The 19,594-nt window shown below is 35.6% G+C and overlaps 1 protein-coding gene across 1 annotated transcript; it reads right to left on the bottom strand.

Annotated features, from left to right (window-relative positions):
* Positions 1 to 1,267: 1,267 nt before the first annotated feature.
* Positions 1,268 to 17,747, bottom strand: LOC135155467 (uncharacterized). Its single transcript, XM_064104454.1, has 5 exons — positions 17,405 to 17,747; positions 14,518 to 14,859; positions 11,713 to 12,054; positions 10,854 to 11,372; positions 1,268 to 2,377 (listed from the first exon to the last, which is right to left on the bottom strand). The coding sequence occupies exons 1-5, from the start codon at positions 17,586 to 17,588 to the stop codon at positions 2,313 to 2,315; spliced, it is 1,452 nt and encodes a 483-aa protein (XP_063960524.1). The 5' UTR covers positions 17,589 to 17,747; the 3' UTR covers positions 1,268 to 2,312.
* Between the last annotated feature and the right edge of the window lie 1,847 nt (positions 17,748 to 19,594).

Raw genomic sequence — 19,594 nt, 5'->3', positions numbered from 1 at the left:
CTCGCGCTTCGCGCTCGCCTTGTTTGTTAAGCGAGACAGGTACAAAGAAATGCTTGTAATGTCCCTTTTTTAGGTCTAAATATCAAAAAATGTCAGCTCGCGCTTCGCGCTCGCATTATTCAATCAGTGAGATACATATCCATTTAATGGCACTGCATGTCTTTAAAATGTCTCTATTAGGTCAGTATACCTGGCAACTGAGCGCGCTCCCTAAGTGACTCGAAAATTTTGCCGGTGCCCCCCCCCCCCCTCCCCCATGCCGTGACCCACGGTACGCCACTGAATATATCCAAACACTTACAGATCTAAGTAGACAGTGCACTCCCAATTAGTAAATGCTGAGTGCTGACTACTGAGTCTACCTCAACTCTATAATAAAAAGCTTGTATATCTTTTCAAGAATATATTACCCAAAATAAAACAAATTTTCTTTCATGTAGAATATGCAATTTAGTTATTGCACAACCAGTGTTCAAACGCTGCGATACAGGGGAGTCATCCCCGCAGGAGTTTTCAAGCCCTGAAACAAAAAGTAGAAAAGAAAAAATGGGAGTACCCAGAAGAACGAAGTATGTCTATACAATGCAAGAGAGGTTTCTGTGTGAAGAAACTAGACATTACCCATTCGGCAATGGGAGTCAATATTTTGGCACGATTATCACTTGACTTGAAATTAGGACCCCCTAAGAAATCCTGGATCCGCGCCTGGCTCCCGCTCACATAATTCTAGCAGGGCCTACTCTGATGAGAAGTTAAGCGAGATTGAAAGCATCAAATGGTTAAAATAGAAATCGCTCGCGCTTCGCGCTCGCATTTTCGGATTCTTTTTTAAAGTGATATTACATTTATTCATTAACACATCATTATAAAACCATTATTCAATTGCCTCATCTTTATGTGCCTATGAAATATGATAATTTAACATGCATTTAAGGCACTTATGATTGCCTTAATTGGGGAGGGAGGGGCCGCCATTTTTTCCGGAAAGTACACAGGGGCGCCAAAATCAGGTCGAATTTGGGCCCCCCTCCCTACAAAATCCTGGATCCGCGCCTGCAAATAGATAGGATCATGAAGGATTGGAAATATTTTGCGGTACATTAACACGTGTATCAGTGGAGAATGGCGACACAAGGGGGGCGGGGGGGGGGGGGTGCTGATTGTGCTGCGTATGTTATTCACCATAAGCAGCACCCCTGAAAATCCGGTAGGTATGCTTAATAGCATAAATATAAGGGGGGGGGACTGTTTTTTTTTTTTTGCTTTTCCAATTTTTCCTGAACCAAAATCACCTTCGCTTTGTAGCGAACCTTTTTTTTTTTTTTTGCATGTCAAATTTGTCATTACCAAAACGAACTAAGTTCATTTTGTAGTAAAAACTTTTTTCGCTTATCAAACCAGCATCCCCTGATTAATAAAAGGCACTTGGAATCTTGGAGGTAAGAAGAATCTGGGGCAAGACACATTCGAAAAGTGATAAAGTGAAGGACATCATGCACTATTCCAGTGAATGTTGTGGAATTTTCAAGGCGAAGCCCCCCCCCCCCTTCCCTCCTCTGCGTAAAGCCATGGGGGCATTAGCCCGTCCCTCTAAAATGAAAAAAAAATATGCATTCCCCCCGAATTTTTAAAAGAAAATATTGTAAAGCAAATGCTCTTACTCCCCGCCCCCCCCCCCAAAAAAAAAAAAAAAAAAAAAAAATCCCTCCCCAATATTTTTTTTTACATCCTGATGCCGCCACTTGGAAAATCGGTGTCAATGGCAGGTGACAAGCATAAAACTACTAACAAATTTATTATTTAAGCACTTCAATCGTGCCCTAGCTCTTCCATCCTTTATTAGCCCCAGTAACTACTTTGTGGTTCTTCACATGAAAAAATATAGTTATTTTAGGGTGAGGCGTGTTCCTTTTTTTTTCTCATCTCCCCCCCCTTCCCTTCATCCTCATTTTGCCACCTCCCCCTTAAACAAAAGAACAAACACTGAACTACAATATGCAAATTTGACAAGTTGAAAATTAGCAGCTGTATTTACATTATGGCGTCAAAGATCAATTTCATACAAAATTGTTGACAGGTGCAAGCTGTTTATTTTTCAAGATTATTGAATTATCTCCATACTGTTTACTTAATTGTTGATATTCAAGCTCATTTCGTTAAACATCTTTATTTAGTTAGGAGCTTATAAATACATTATGATAAGTATGATTGGACAATACAGTATGAAATTAGCATGCACGTAGTCAACTATGCAAACACTCAATATTTTCTCAAAACTTCTGGCTTGTGAAGAAATTCAGAAATTATCCTGTCTATTGCTTCCATTCCTCTTCATCATCGGCAGAGTTCTTCACCTTCTTCAAACGTGTTCCTCGATCTGTAACAGGAATTGATATAATTAAGCATATAAGTCGATTAATGACATGAATAATCTGTTTCGTCTTTGAATTAAATATGGTAATCAATATTATTGATAAAAGGCCAAATAGTTGAGGTACATTAAAAAGTAATTATCATCTGTTTAACAATTCAGACGATTGATAGCGTAACTGCCCCCAGCCCTGTTCCTCATTGTTGAGCATAACGATAAAGTGTGAAGATGCAGGGACGGATCCAGGATTTTCCAAGGGCATGAAGGGGGGGGGGGCACATTTTTTCCGATGAAAATTTTACGAGCAAGCAAAAAAAAGTTTTCACCTAAAATTGGAGGTTATTCGTCCGCGAAAAATTTGAAAAGCAAAAAAAAAAAGGTCTCACTGTCAAGGGGGGGGGGGGAAGCATGGTATATTAACAATATCAACAAAATGATATGGCACTACCTCTTGGTCATACCTGTGAAATAACTTGTATGTTTCGATCATATCTCCTCGCGCACGGCGATATGCTAATGTAGGAAGTTTGAGTTGAATCAATCTTTGTTCATATGGAAGGTTCTTTACTTCAGATACCAACTTAGTGGCCCTTCTTCAAACATTTTCTAGTACTTAAATATGTCTCTTTAAGTATGGACTCCATACTGCATGAGCATACTCCAATGAGGTCTAATCAATGCTTTGTATATGAGTAAGAAGTTCTCCTTGTGAAGATAAACAAATGTTCTCCTAATTAGATTCATTACCCTATTGGCTTTATTTATCTTTGACTGAAAGTGCTGGTCAAAACTAAGCTTTGTGTCGACAATCACTCCTAAATCTTTACTAGTTTCAACTTGTGATATATTATGTGAGGCATTATCATGTGTCCTTGTATAGTCATTGGTATCATCATTCTTTTTACCTATTGTAAGTACACAACATTTATCCGGGTGGAACTTTAATAGCCACTTGTCTGACCATGAAACAAGACGATCTAAGTCCGCTTGTAATAACTCAGCGTCTTTGTCATTTTTTACATGCTTGTATAACTTCGTGTCGTCCGCAAATAAATGAACAGTACTTGACAAAATCTGATTTGGCAGATCATTAATGTACATTACAAAAAGCAGGGGCCCGAGGACACTCCCTTGCGGTAGCTGGTTACATCAGCCCAGTCAGAGAACACACCATTCACACAAACACGGTGCACACATGATGAAGAGGAATGAAAGCAATAGACAGGATAATTTCTGAATTTCTCCACAAGCACAGAAGATTTGGAAAAAAAATTGAGTATGTGCATATTTGACTACGTGCATGCTAATTTCATACTGTATTGTCCAATCATGCCTATTATGGCAAACGTTCATTTGATTTGGCAGTCCCTGTTTTATGGGGAAAAAAACTCCTAAATTCCCTGATAACAATCGATTCAGTAAACAAATTCAAAACCGGTCTTAAAACATACTTCCTTAAATTGTACCTAGCCTTAACAAAATAAACTCATCAACACTTCTCTTCCTCTCCTTTGATTTCTCAAGCGCACAGAGACTTATCTGTAAGGTGTTATGCGTTATACAAAAACTGACAATTATTTATACTATTATCATTATTATTATCATTATTTACATTACAAATTTTGATAATAGTAGAGCGGATTAGCTCCAAAAATCACAACAATTGTGCAAATTTTGACTAAAGCATAAAACTTTCACAAGTATTAGTATATGCCATAAGATTTATTTTAAAGATGGGAGGTAAATTTATAAATGCCATTTTCGGCCGTTGCCATGGCAACGGATTAATTTCTCCAAAACAACATACATTCCCATATAAATGGTAAATAAACATGATATAGATGACCAAAATGATAATTTTCAGGCTCCCAATTGAATACATATGAAATTTAGAAATATTCAAGATCATCAAGATAGTTCCAATTGGTCCGTTGCCATGGCAACGGCTTGTTTTTCCCCAGAAAAATAAACATTTTGATTAAAAAAAGTTGTAGAATATGATATATCTTTAATTTCCCCTAATTTTACAGTGCTTAACAAAGATATTTTGGTTGCTAAATGTGTAAATTACATCTCAAGCCATTGCCATGGCAACCAAATAACATCTAATTTACAAAAATAACATGGTTGTCAAGACAATGGATAGGTGGAAAATACAATTGGAATTGACTTAATCTGTATGCTTAAGTTTTGACCCCCTCATTTGAACAAAAAATGTAACCAGTCCCAAAGTATAATTTGATCCTTGAAAACCTAGTGTAGACACCAAAATAATATCACCAGGTGTATTTTTGATGTACTATGTCCATTTTTTAGTAACATTATAACCCCCATTTTTCAAGCCATCTTTGAATTTTTTGACACAATAATGACACCTGACTGTCCTTTCAACTTGACCAAATGTACAGTATTACTTGACCCTTTAAATACTAGTGTAGACACCAAAATCATATCCCCATAGTATATTATTAATGAACTATATTATGTCCATATTGAAGTACCAACAGTCAATTTAGACCCCATTTTGGAGGCCATCTTGGATTTTTTAACATACCAGTCCACTGACTGTCCTCGTAGCTTGTTCTAATGCATTAAACCATGGTTTTATGATTATGGTTTAGACATCAAAATCATATTCCCCATATTGAACAAACTATGTCCTAATTTATTATTTGACTCTTGAAAATACGGTTTAGACACCAGAATCACATCTCACAGGTGGATATAGAATGAGCTCTGCCAATTTTTAAGTAACAACAGTCAATTTTAGACCCCATTTTGTAAGCCATCTTGCGTTTTTCAACATACCAAACCACCAAATGTCCTTGTAACTTGTCCTAATGCATTACTTGACCCTTTAAAATATGGTTTAGACACCAAAATCATATTCCCCAGACAGATATTGAACAAACTATGTTTATTTGTAAGCAACATTAGACATTGTCTTATATCTTTTTTGGAAGCCATCTTGGAATTTTGGACATACAAGAACACCGACTGTCCGTGTAGCTTGTCCTAATGTATTATTCGCCTTTGTAATCATAGTTTAGACACCAAAATCACTTCCCCTAGGCCAATATGAAATGAGCTACGTCCGCTTTAGGTATCAGCAACCATTTTAGATTCAATTTTTGAAGCCAACTTATGTTTTTGGACATTCCAGACCACTGGCTGTCCCTGTAACTTGGCCCTATGTACTATTGATCCTTAATAACCAATGAATAAAAAACAAATTAAAGCCATTTTATCAAGTAATGGATGAGTTGTGGATTTTTAGCCTACGGCAGCCAGTGAGGGCACCATCTTGGATTTTCCTGTTACCCTGGAGTACTTAATTTTTCTTTTCAACCTTTCAACCAGTAAGGGTATTTTTAAAAATTTAAATATTTTAATAAGTCTACTTATCATGTAAAATTAGCAGTGAATAGATTATACTTCATGTTGATTAGATTCATAATTATGTTAATTTAAAAATTATCCCAGTATTTCAAAATCTTCTTCGTCAAAATCTGTAGTGTAATTTTGAGGGGTCCAGATATGATGTATTGAGTAAAATTTATTTTTAAAAGTTGTCAGCTAGCCCAGCGAAAGAGTAAAACTTTCGAAATTTTTCATTTTTTTTACAAAAATAAAATTTTGTAAAAGATTTTGGGTATAGTATTCGTAAAATAATCATATTTTATCCATCTCTCTTTCAGGTTCTCTTTATTTTTTTCTTGGTAATGATTTTTTTGGGGGGGAGTAGGGTTGCAGAATTTCCGGGAATTTTCTTGATGGAATCTTTTCATGGGAATAAACGGGAATTTGGTGGGAATTTTTTGAATTTTCGGCAATTTTAAGGAAATGATGGGAATTTTCAAGAAGTAACAATTTTCTGATATATGCAGAAATTAAAATGCGTACTAGCAGATGATACTTGATAATTCTTTGTCATCAAATTTCGAGCCAAGTATTATGCTAAAACAGTCAGACAAAGCAAAATTTTAATGATTTCCATGTAAAAGTTGATTTACTGTATTTACATTGATTAGGAGCTCAAGACCATGTCAACTCCTCAGATAAACTTTTGATTTTGATTTATCAACGCCTATTATCCCCTTATATATTGATATGATAAACGGCCTTAAAGCACAAATCACACCAAGACGCTTTCTTCAAAATGGCAGCCTGTGAATACTTTGAACGAAATTGACCAGCCTCGAAATTAGAGTTTCGGGAATTTATTTGAGCCCAAAAAAGTCTGATATGATTTTTGTAGGTCTTATTTCGATGCCATGTATAATGAAATAAGATGGTGCTTATCATTTAGCATATTTATGTTCAGCACCCTCAAATAAGGGACAAGGAAATAAAATAAACATATTATTTTTATCAAAATTTGTACTTTTAAGGGACCATTGGCAACATTGATATTTATCATTATGTTCAAGCATTACCAAATCAACATATCGTAAGAAATCATGCATAACACTTATTGTGATTTTAGAATTAAAAGAGTAGGTCAAACCTTACGCATATTAAGTTAATTTTATTGTATTTTCCACCTGTCCATTATCTTGTCAGCCATGTTATTTTTTGGTAAATTAAATGTTATTTTATTGCCATGGTAATGCCTTAAGATATTATTTATACATTAAACAACAGAGATGTACGTGTATGTTTGGCACCCTAAATTTAGTAGAATTGAATGAAAAATAAGATTCTACAAGGTATTTTTTATAAAAGATGGTATTTTAGGGGGAATAAAATGACCCGTTGCCATGGGAACAGAACACACATTTGTAAACATTGATATCAATAAATTCAAGCATATTAAGTTAATTTTATTGTATTTTCCACCTGTCCATTATCTTGTCAGCCATGTTATTTTTTGTGTAAATTATATGTTATTTTTATTGCCATGGTAATGCCTTAAGATGTTATTTATACATTAACCAACAGAGATGTACGTGTATGTTTGGCACCCTAAACTTAGTAGAATTAAATGAAAAATAAGATTCTACAAGGTATTTTTTTATCAAAGATGGTATTTTAGGGGGAATAAAATGACCCGTTGCCATGGGAACAGAACACACATTTGTAAACATTGATATCAATAAATTCAAGCATTACCAAGGCAACATCAGTTTTAATCATGCTAATGAACTCATGCGGAACACTTACTGTATTTTTTGTTCAAAACTTAATGACTGGTCAAAGTCAAACCTTATGTAGATTAAGTAAATCTTTACTTTACATTCCACCTGTCCATTATCATTACAACTGTGTTAGTTTGTTTTAAAAATTATATCTTAATTGGTTGCCATGGCAATGGCTGAAGATGTTATTTATTTATTAACAGCAAGCATATATATGCTTAGCTCCCTAAAATTGGGGCAAATGAAATAAAAATCAGATTTTACATTTTTTTTGTTTATCAAACATGATACTTTTCTGGGGGGAATGAACTGTTGCCATGGCAACGGGACATTTCAAGTATTACCAAGGCAACATAATTTTATTATTCTGATGAACTCATACAGAACTCTTACTGAAATTTTTGTTCGAAATTAAATGACCGGCCAAACCTTTCGCATATTGAGTTATTTGTATTTGTATTTTCCACCTGTCCAAAATCTTGTCATCCAAATCATTATTATTTAGTATTAGATATTATCTGGTTGCCATGGCAATAGCTTCAGATGGTATTTATACATTTTGCATCAAACATATCGATGTTTAGCACACAAAGATTAGGGGAAATGCAAGAAAAATCAGATTCTACAGTCCCTTTTTTAATCAAAACTGATACTAAATGATCTGTTGCTATGGCAACAGGCCATTTTGAATATTGATATTTATTGTTGAATTCAAGTATTACCAAGGCAACATCAATGTTTATCATTCTAATTTAGTTCATGCAGAACACTGACTGTATTATTTTCCTCTAAATTAATTGAGTAGGTCAGACCTTACAAATGCACATTAAGTTAATATTCATTGTATCTTTCACCTGTTTTTAACCTTATCATCCACGTTTTTAAAAAATTAGATGTTATTTGGTTGCCATGGCAATGGCTTAAGATGTTATATTTATAAAATTTAGTCACAAACATATCTCGATGAGTACTTTGAAATTAGGGAAAATTGAATGATGATCTTACTGTACATGTATTTTACATTTTTATTAATATTTTTACTTTTCTAGAGGGAAATAAGATGTTGCCATGGCAACGGGTCCTTTGCAAAATTGTTCATTTTTAAATTTAATTCAAGCTTTACCAAGGCAACATTAATTTTTATCTTTATAAAGAACTCCTGCAGAACACTTTCTGTATTTTTTGTTCAAATGAGGGGGTCAAATCTTAAGCATACAGATTAAGTTAATTCCACTTGTATTTTCCACCTGTCCATTGTCTTGTCAAACATGTTATTTTTGTAAATTAGATGTTATTTGGTTGCCATGGCAATGGCTTGAGATGTAAATTACACATTTAGCAACCAAAATATCTTCGATAAGCACTGTAAAGTTAGGGGAAATTAAAGATAAATCATATTCTACAACGTTTTCAATCAATTTTTTTACTTTTCTGGGAAAAAACAAGCCGTTCCCATGGCAACGGACCAATTGGAACTTTCTTGTTGATCTTGAATATTTCTAAATTTCATATGTATTCAATTGGGAGCCTGAAAATTATCATTTTGGTCATCTATATCATGTTTATTTACCATTTACATGGGAATGCATGTTATTTTGGAGAAATTAATCCGTTGCCATGGCAACGGCCGAAAATGGCATTTATAAATTTACCTCCCATCTTTAAAATAAATCTTACGGCATATACTAATACTTGTGAAAGTTTCATGCTTTAGTCATAATTTGCACAATTGTTCGGCTAATCCGCTCTACTATAATGGGTCTCAAAAGGGATCCGCCAGTGTGAATATGTATAAGATGTATGTATGTTATAAAATGTTTCCTTCATCTAAAGCGCTCATATCCATCTTCAGTATACCGGTACAAATGATGTATGGGTTAGAGTGGGTCAGTAGGAACTGTGTGCACAAGGTAACTTTGGCATGGTTTAACCCACGAGGCGCAGCCGAGTGGGTTTAGACCATAATGCCAAAGTTACCGCGTGCACACAGTTCCACTGACCCACGAAAGAAACCCATGCATCATCTGTTTTATAGAATGGAAAAAAATTATTGAATAAACCACATAAATTAATGATTTATCGGATGCATGATAATTTCATGCGTCCGGTAAATTCAATTTACTGGACGCATGAAAATATTTACTGGACGCATGATTTTTTTTACTGGACGCATGATTTTTTTTACTGGACGCATGATTTATTACCGGATGCATGAAAATACCAAAATGTAATGCAGACCCTTTGATAACCCTGGACAACATAAATATGTATGCCTAAATTGATAATATGTTGGCACAAAGGCATTATTATACCCAAAATGCCAGATACAGCTTTGCATTGACTAGTCTAGATCTATGAGTACCGGTATGAGGCAGCCTCAGACCTCCAATAGCTGTGTGTGTATGCCCGGGCCGCGCCGGGGGCCAGTGCCTACGGCTACGGCTGCCTGGGCCTGCAGTGGAGATTTGGCTGTGCACAGCCAGCCTAGACCAAAAGCTTCGGTCTCTGTTATGTTGGTTGTTCAGCTGAACTCCGTTGGCTTCACTCACCAAATACAGAGACCGAAGTTCTAGCGCGATCTGTACAGGGGACTCAATGGCCATATGTTTATGTACTTAAGATCGGATAAAACGGGGAAGTGAATTTGCGCGACACCCGAGGTAAGTCACTGTTTTTGTTCCTTTTAACTTGATTTTTCTCAGTTTTTTGGCAATTGATGCCAAGAGGGAATATTAATTTGCATTTTGGTCGCGTGAATTTTCAAAATTTTTACTCATTAAAGACAAAAATTGAAGAGCCCCGACGGGGGGATTTTGCATTGCAAGTCCCCTAATGGTGGCTGCACGCTAGCGAGCCGTCTGTGTATGAGGAGAATAAAAAAAAAAAAAAATGTTAAAAAACTCCTCGAAACAGACGGCTGCCAGCTGTCTACAGCCAGCCCAGCTGAAACGTTGTCGTTAGATCGTATGTCTGGACTTCTCAACTAACGAGTTTGCAGGCAGTTTTAATCCCTATGACAATTACGGTACCGTATTTATACTTACAGATGATTTTGCATCCTTTATTTGATTCATTCTGCCTTGATCGAAAATTCAAAATTTTGACGTAAACAAGCGTAACAGTACATGCGCGATGACATCACAATGACCTTTTCGGACGATAGCTTGTTTACAGTGGATATCGTTTTGATTATCGGGATATCGTTCATGCAGTCCAGTAAAAATTCTTGCATTGCTCTCAACCAATCAGATTGCAGGGATTTTCCCATCCATTCTATAATTATTTTATGTCACCATTGTCCAGTCATTACAGAACAACTTTTACACAAGCTGCAATACACATACCTTCTTTATGTCTCGGATATCTCCAGACGAACAATCCCACAACAGCGGTCACTGCAAATCCTACCACAATCGGTACAGCGATTTTCATTGCAAGTAGGTTTGTAGAACTTGTAGGCTCATGACTTGGGACTTCAGATTGATGTTCAGTCTTGAAGAATATAAGTGAAGTATAAGCAAGTCCGCCAACAGACAACCCTTCAGCCACACAGATAAAGACAGTACCATTCCTAGTCTCATTCACAGACCCTGTCATCGTCAGCGTCTGGTCAAACGTTCCGTCTTTTCGATCTTCGATCGTAAACGTCAGGTACGTCCCGACCTTGGTTCCATTGGTCGTCCAAGAGATAGAAACCTCCGGCATCGCCCCGTAAACTGAGCAGTTCAGTTGAAACACGGTCTGGTTGTCAGGGACAAGATGGATACATGGTGTTTCTTCATAAGCTGTGGATTGGTTTAGATTGATCAAGTCTTCACATTGCTTGATGGTGACGAAATTCGTGTTTGTGGTGTTGGCATAAACTGCAGACGGAATAGGTATAAGAGAAGAAAAAATAATAAATATAGATAGATAGATTTAGAAAGATAGACATATTCAAACAGATAGATATTTATTAGAGAAATAGAAAGAAAGATAGATAGATATAGATAGATAGATATATAGATAGATAGATAGATTAGATAGATAGATAGATGGATAGGCCATGGACCTTCCCCCAACTCGTCTTTTGTATAGGCTCGAATCTCTAAAGTTACACTGTGTCAACATTACCTTCATAGTCCTCACAATATCCATCTTACACCAACTCTAAATAATCTAGACGAAACAAAACATTGTTCTAAATGGTAACAAGAAACTTACCATATACCGTGACATCAGTGTAATTCTTATATGACTTTCCCGATGCTATATCAGACACAATACATGAGTATCGACCATAATCTTGCATCATGACAGGCTCGATCAACAGAGAAAAGTCATCACTGATGTTGAAACGCCCTTCTTCAAAGCCCTTACCACTCCGTTTACCAATGTCAAAGTACACGTCCAATTTGACAATAGTGTCCCCTCCGGATTCGTCGTGGCCATTCTGGTATACCCAGTATATCTCGTATACATCATGATTGTACTGACAGGGTAGGATAGCACTGGAGCCGTTAAGAAGTTGAACAGATGGTTCTGTGCCAACAGTGGGACCATCAACTGTATATTTGATTAAAACAAATAATAATTATAGCAACTAATTTACAAACAAATTATTGACACTTGGCCCAAACGAAGGTCGTGAAAAGGGATGTCCGATCGTTTCACCACTACTGGTTCCAATAATGCCATTAACCATAAACTGGCAAATGTATGGGTGGTGGCCGCCTTTGGTTTGCAGGCGAATAAATGAATTTTTGCAAAACATTTTATTGCAGTTTGCAACATCATCGTTTTTATTGAAAATTAAACTGAAACAAAATTCGTTGATGGTATATAAATACATAAACGTCATGATGAGGGGTGATTTGAACAGGGTTTATATTCGAAAGGCGACTGTCGAAAACTCTTTTTTTTAAATAAAAACACAAAAAAGGGCGAACGAATGGAAAGGAAAAGAGGTCGACGGTACAGTCTCCGTTTTACTGCTAAATAAGTTAAGTAGCAAATTGTCCTAGCCTCCTCTCTTGCCATGTTTACTCCTTTGCATTAAAGTATAATTACAAGTACGTCACAAGCCCTATGATAGTCCCCCTCCGCCATTGAAGTGTAGTTCATGTGCAGAAAGCAGGCCCAATTTGATTCCCCCTATTAATATTCCCCTCCCCCGGTATGCCATGAATTCCACAACAGCCATCTATAATGGATGAAGAGTTTTTATTTGCACACCTTATCTAACAGGAAAAACCTTTTAAATTGTGTTGTAGATTTTTGTGCTAGTACTTGAATGTCTGTTCCCGATTCCCAGATTAAAAAAAAGAATAGATCTGATTGTCTTTAAAAAAATAATATAGGTATATTTACCCAGGGTAGCCACTTCAGTTTCGAAAACTGTTCTACCAGCGCAATCTACCTGTACAATTTATTGCACCTGAATGGTTTGTTTACTTTGGCTGTCTAATAAAGAATAAATATAATATAATGGCAGCATCATTTTAAATGACATAATCAGTAGAATCTTGGGCACTTTGGAGATTAGCAAAATACATCTTGTTCCTGGGTGTACAGTTGTACCGTATATAAAAAACAGAAAGTTGACTTTCAGAAAAGAATCAAAGAGAAACAGGCCAGGCGCGAAGCCAGGGGCGGTGGGGGTGGTCCCCCCCAAAAAAAAAAAAGAGAAGGGGAAAATGAGAAAAGGAAAAAGCGGAGGGAGAAAATGGGAGGTTGGTATAGCTTTATTGCTTTTCCTTCTTATTTTTTGTCCAAAGATTAAAACCTAAACGAGACGTTCTTCTTTCTTCATACAAACTTTTGCTTCCGCGCGGGTTTTTTTTTCTTCTAAAAAATGCATTTCCCCTTTGTTTCCCATCACCTTTTACTACTCCGTTTTTCCCTCCCCGGCTTTGGGAATCGTGTATTTCTTGCCATAAATTAGAAAGTATACATTGGCTTGAATTATATTGACACATGATTTCCGCTCTTCTGGTCAGAGATGGTAAATTCTACCGCCACTCCCAGAATCCGCATACGCATTTTTTTTTTCAGCAAGTAGTTTTGGCAAGTATCTACTAAAAGGGATAGGCATTAAATTCGCACCGCGCTATATGCAAAATCATATACGACGAAACTTTATACTACATCGCTGCCCATTCATCTCCTGTCTTGTTTGCTTCATTAATTTGAAATTATAAATATTTCTGAAGTTTCTTAATCATACAAAAGGAAGTGCTTAATGTGAGCGAAATTACATGATCCTTTTGCCCATGTTAATCACAGACGTTTCTGTCCTTCGCATGCATGAGAAACGAAAATCCAATATATATATATATATATATATATATATATATATATATATATATATATATATATAAACATCTTAAAGATTCACGTATTGGCTTCTGTAAGGTAACAAAATAATGCTGAAGATAATGCTTTCATTGCCAATAAAGTTTTTTATTGTTTACTCGAATTTTCGACGGTCCTCCGTCTTCTTCAGGAGTTTAACAATGTGTCATTGTTAAACATTGTTAAACTCCTGAAGAAGACGGAGGACCGTCGAAAATTCGAGTAAACAATGAAAAACTTTATTGGCAATGAAAGCATTATCTTCAGCATTATTTTGTTATATATATATATATATATATATATATATATATATATATATATATATATATATATATATATAGATAAAATATAGATAGATATTATGGGCATTTATTAACCAATTATTAGTTTTTATTTTATTACCCAATTTGGGCAGATTTTAACCAATAGTTGTGTGGACAGTAAGTTACCCAGGACTGGTTAAAAGGTTGGCATTTTTTGCCCAACTATTTAAGAGTGTAATGGCCATGGACTTTCCTTAACTCGTCACTTGTATAAAGGCTCGAATCTCTAAAGCTACTACGTGTCGAAATTATCTTAATAGGCGTCACTTGGACTCTAGCCCTCAAAATCCACCTTAACTCTAAATGATCTAGACGAAAAAAATAATGTTCTGAATGGTAACTGGCAACTCACCGTATACCGTGACATCAGTATAATTCTCATATGAATTTCCCGATGCTATATCAGACACAATACAGGAGTACCGACCATCATCTTGCATCATAACTGGCTCGATCAACAGAGAAAAGTCATCACTGATGTTGAAACGCCCTTCGTCAACGCCCTTTCCACACCATCTACCGACGCAAAAGTGCATGTCTAAGTGGACAAGAGTGTCCCCTTCCTCTTCGTGCTCGCCATTGTGGTATACCCAGTATATCTCATATACAGCATGATTGTACCGACAAGGTAGGATAGCTCTGGAGCCGTTTAGAAGTTGAAAAGATGGTGTTGTGCCAACAGTTGGACCATCAACTGTATATTTGATTAAAACAAATAATAATTATAGCAACTAATTTACAAACAAATTATTGACACATGGCCCAAACGAAGGTCGTGAAAAGGAATGTCCGATCGTTACACCACTACTGATTCCAATAATGCCATTAACCATAAACTGGCAAATGTATGGGTGGTGGCCTTTGGTTTGCAGGCGAATAAATGAATTTTTGTTAAATCATTTTGTTGCAGTTTGCAACATCATCGTTTTCATTGAAAATTAAATTGAAACAAAATTCGCTGATGGTATATAAACGCCATGATGAGGGGTGATTTAAACAGGGTTTATATTCGAAAGGCGACTGTCGAAAACATCTTTTTTTTAAATAAAGAACACAAAAAAGGGCGAACGAATGGAAAAGAAAAGAGGCCGTCGGTACAGTCTCTATTTAACGCTTAATAAGTTAAAGTAGCAAATTTTCCTAGCCATGCAGGCTCCTTCGCATTAAGATACAATTAAAATTACGTCACAATCCCTTTGATACCCCCTCCCCCTCTCACTACGCCATTGAAGTGTAGCCATGTGTAGAAAGCAGGCCCATTCGATTCCCCCTATTAATATTCCCCTCCCCGGTATGCCATGAATTCCAAAACAGCCACCTGTAATGGATGAAGAGTTTTCATTTGCACACATTATCTAAAAGGAAAAACCTTTTAAATTATGCTGTAGATTTCTGTACTTGTACTTATCAACTTTCTTCTAGACCTGTGAATTTTCGTCTTTTTGAATGTCTGTTCCCGATTAACAGATTGAAAAAAAAAAAAAAAACAGATCAGTCTTTTAAAAATCCACATGTGCACCTGAATGGTTTGTTTACTTTGACCGTCTAATAAAGAATAAGTATAATATAATGGCAGCATAATTTTAAATTGCATAATCAGTATTAGTTTGTTGTTTTTCGATGCACTTACAAGTTTTGTGTTCACTACATTAAGTTAGAAATATACACTCCTATTCACAATTTTACCTGTCTTTTATCAGGGCAAGGTCCAAAATACCCTTCGCTGTGATGGAATTTCTTTTCCGCAGTATATCATGCTGCAACTGTGTGATCATAATTATACTTGCCTTCATTGATTCATGTTAGGTCTAAACATTGGTTTCTTTTAATTCTCTATCTTAATTAACACGTTTTAGCTTTCTTGCATTCCTTTTAGGTGTTAATATTTTGGGCACTTTGGAGATGAGCAAACAGGGTGTTGTACTACATAAAATAAATAAGAGAAAAGTCACCATTTCAGAAACGAATCAAAGAAAAACGATAAAAACTTACCTGAAAATAAAAAATCGCCGATATTACCATGAGAATCAGATATACACACTAAGAAATAAAGGTTCGAAATTGAACCCCGAAAGGTTGATGCAAAATCAGTACCCTATGGGTTCAAAAATTGAACCTCTGATTTGGGGTTCAAAAATTGAACCCTGTGGTTGGGGTTCATTTTTGCACCCTGCGGGTTCAAAACTGCACCCCTAAATTTCAAATTGAACCCCTAGGGGTGCAGTTTTGAACCCGCAGGGTGCAAAAATGAACCCCAACCACAGGGTTCAATTTTTGAACCCCAAATCAGGGGTTCAATTTTTGAACCCATAGGGTACTGATTTTGCATCAACCTTTCGGGGTTCAATTTCGAACCTTTATTTCTTAGTGTGTACAATCAGATAGATAGATAGATAGATAGATAGATAGATAGATAGATAGATAGATAGATAGAGATAGATAGATAGATAGATAGATAGATAGATAGATAGATAGATAGATAGATATAGATAGATAGATAGATAGATAGATAGATAGATATAGATAGATAGATAGATAGATAGATAGATAGATAGATAGAGATAGATAGATAGATATAGATAGGTAGATAGATAGATAGATAGATAGATAGATAGATAGATAGATAGATGGATAGATAGAGATAGATAGATAGATAGATAGATAGATAGATAGATAGAAAGCGATAGATAGATAGACAGATAGATAGATATAGATACATAGATAGAGATAGATGGATAGATATAGATAGATAGAGATAGATAGATAAATAGATAGAGATAGATAGATGGATAGATAGAGAGAGATAGATTCATAGATAGATACATAGACGCTTAAAATGTTGGGCAACATACTGTCCACTGTGGTAGGTAATGTATGTTAGTAAAAAAAAGATATATATATATATATATTGGGCATTTATTGTCCAATTGAACCAATTTATTAGCCAATTTTTTTTTTTTTATTACCCAATTTGGGCAGATTTTAACCAATAGTTGTGTGGACAGTAAGTTACCCAGGACTGGTTAAAAGGTTGGCATTTTTTGCCCAACTATTTAAGAGTGTATTGGCCATGGACTTTCCTTAACTCGTCACTTGTATATAGGCTCGAATCTCTAAAGCTACTACGTGTCGAAATTATCTTAATAGGCGTCACTTGGACTCTAGCCCTCAAAATCCACCTTAACTCTAAATGATCTAGACGAAAAAAATAATGTTCTGAATGGTAACTGGCAACTCACCGTATACCGTGACATCAGTGTAATTCTCATATGAATTTCCCAATGCTATATCAGACACAATACAGGAGTACCGACCATCATCTTGCATCATGACTGGCTCGATCAATAGAGAAAAGTCATCACTGATGTTGAAACGCCCTTCGTCAACGCCCTTTCCACACCGTCTACCGACGCAAAAGTGCATGTCTAAGTGGACAAGAGTGTCCCCTTCCTCTTCGTGCTCGCCATTGTGGTATACCCAGTATATCTCATATACAGCATGATTGTACCGACAAGGTAGGATAGCTCTGGAGCCGTTAAGAAGTTGAAAAGATGGTGTTGTGCCAACAGTGGAAGCATCAACTGTATATTTGATTAAAACAAATAATAATTATAGCAACTAATTTACAAACAAATTATTGACACTTGGCCCAAACGAAGGTCGTGAAAAGGGATGTCAGATTGTTACACCACTACTGATTCCAATAATGCCATTAACCATAAACTGGCAAATGTATGGGTGGTGGCCTTTGGTTTGCAGGCGAATAAATGAATTTTTGTTAAATCATTTTATTGTAGTTTGCAACATCATCGTTTTCATTGAAAATTAAATTGAAACAAAATTCGCTGATGGTATATAAACGCCATGATGAGGGGTGATTTAAACAGGGTTTATATTCGAAAGGCGACTGTCGAAAACATCTTTTTTTAATAAAGAACACAAAAAAGGGCGAACGAATGGAAAAGAAAATAGGCCGTCGGTACAGTCTCTATTTAACGCTTAATAAGTTAAAGTAGCAAATTTTCCTAGCCATGCAGGCTCCTTCGCATTAAGATACAATTAAAATTACGTCACAATCCCTTTGATACCCCCTCCCCCTCTCACTACGCCATTGAAGTGTAGCCATGTGTAGAAAGCAGGCCCATTCGATTCCCCCTATTAATATTCCCCTCCCCGGTATGCCATGAATTCCAAAACAGCCACCTGTAATGGATGAAGAGTTTTCATTTGCACACATTATCTAAAAGGAAAAACCTTTTAAATTATGCTGTAGATTTCTGTACTTGTACTTATCAACTTTCTTCTAGACCTGTGAATTTTCGTCTTTTTGAATGTCTGTTCCCGATTAACAGATTGAAAAAAAAGGAAAAAAAACAGATCAGTCTTTTAAAAATCCACATGTGCACCTGAATGGTTTGTTTACTTTGGCCGTCTAATAAAGAATAAGTATAATATAATGGCAGCATAATTTTAAATTGCATAATCAGTATTAGTTTGTTGTTTTTCGATGCACTTACAAGTTTTGTGTTCACTACATTAAGTTAGAAATATACACTCCTATTCACAATTTTACCTGTCTTTTATCAGGGCAAGGTCCAAAATACCCTTCGCTGTGATGGAATTTCTTTTCCGCAGTATATCATGCTGCAACTGTGTGATCATAATTATACTTGCCTTCATTGATTCATGTTAGGTCTAAACATTGGTTTCTTTTAATTCTCTATCTTAATTAACACGTTTTAGCTTTCTTGCATTCCTTTTAGGTGTAAATTTTTTGGGCACTTTGGAGATGAGCAAACAGGGTGTTGTACTACATAAAATAAATAAGAGTGTTGATGACTTTTTTGTTTTGAATAATATTTTATTTTCTTCCTCTTTCAAATCAATAAGTTGACAATCACAATTCATATAAATAAAGATTCTTTGCATGTATACAATCAATAAACAATCAAACAAATAAATATATCAATATCAATGAGATTACAAATATTTTTAAAATGATTACAAATGAAATTAAACTGCCAAATTTCTCTTCTATGACAATGTGAAACTTTTTTTTTTTAATGTGAAAAAAAAAAAACTCTTATAACTTTTCCCCCCAAAAGTACATAATATAGCATAAAATTATTTCAATATTTTTAATATCAAAATTATGTCAAATCAAATAAAATACTTTTTTCATGAAACTCTATGCTCCTTTAAGAGGAAGATTACATATATATAATCTTTCACTCACCCACGCACCCTCACACACATACACGCACACAAAAACCCTCACGCACACACATCATACAACAGGTAGCACATCCGTTCCGGTCTGTCGATCTGTAACTTTGTATCATTGAAAAAAAAATAATAATAAAATAAAATAGAATACGATAAATGATAAGTCAAAGAAATGCACCAATTCGTTCCCATTTTCTTAAGTG

Source organism: Lytechinus pictus, chromosome 9, assembly GCF_037042905.1.
Source record: "Lytechinus pictus isolate F3 Inbred chromosome 9, Lp3.0, whole genome shotgun sequence".
NCBI classification, from domain to species: Eukaryota; Metazoa; Echinodermata; class Echinoidea; order Temnopleuroida; family Toxopneustidae; genus Lytechinus; species Lytechinus pictus.
The sequence above is the reverse complement of the archived record's forward strand: the minus strand, read 5'-3'. Positions and strand labels throughout refer to the sequence as shown.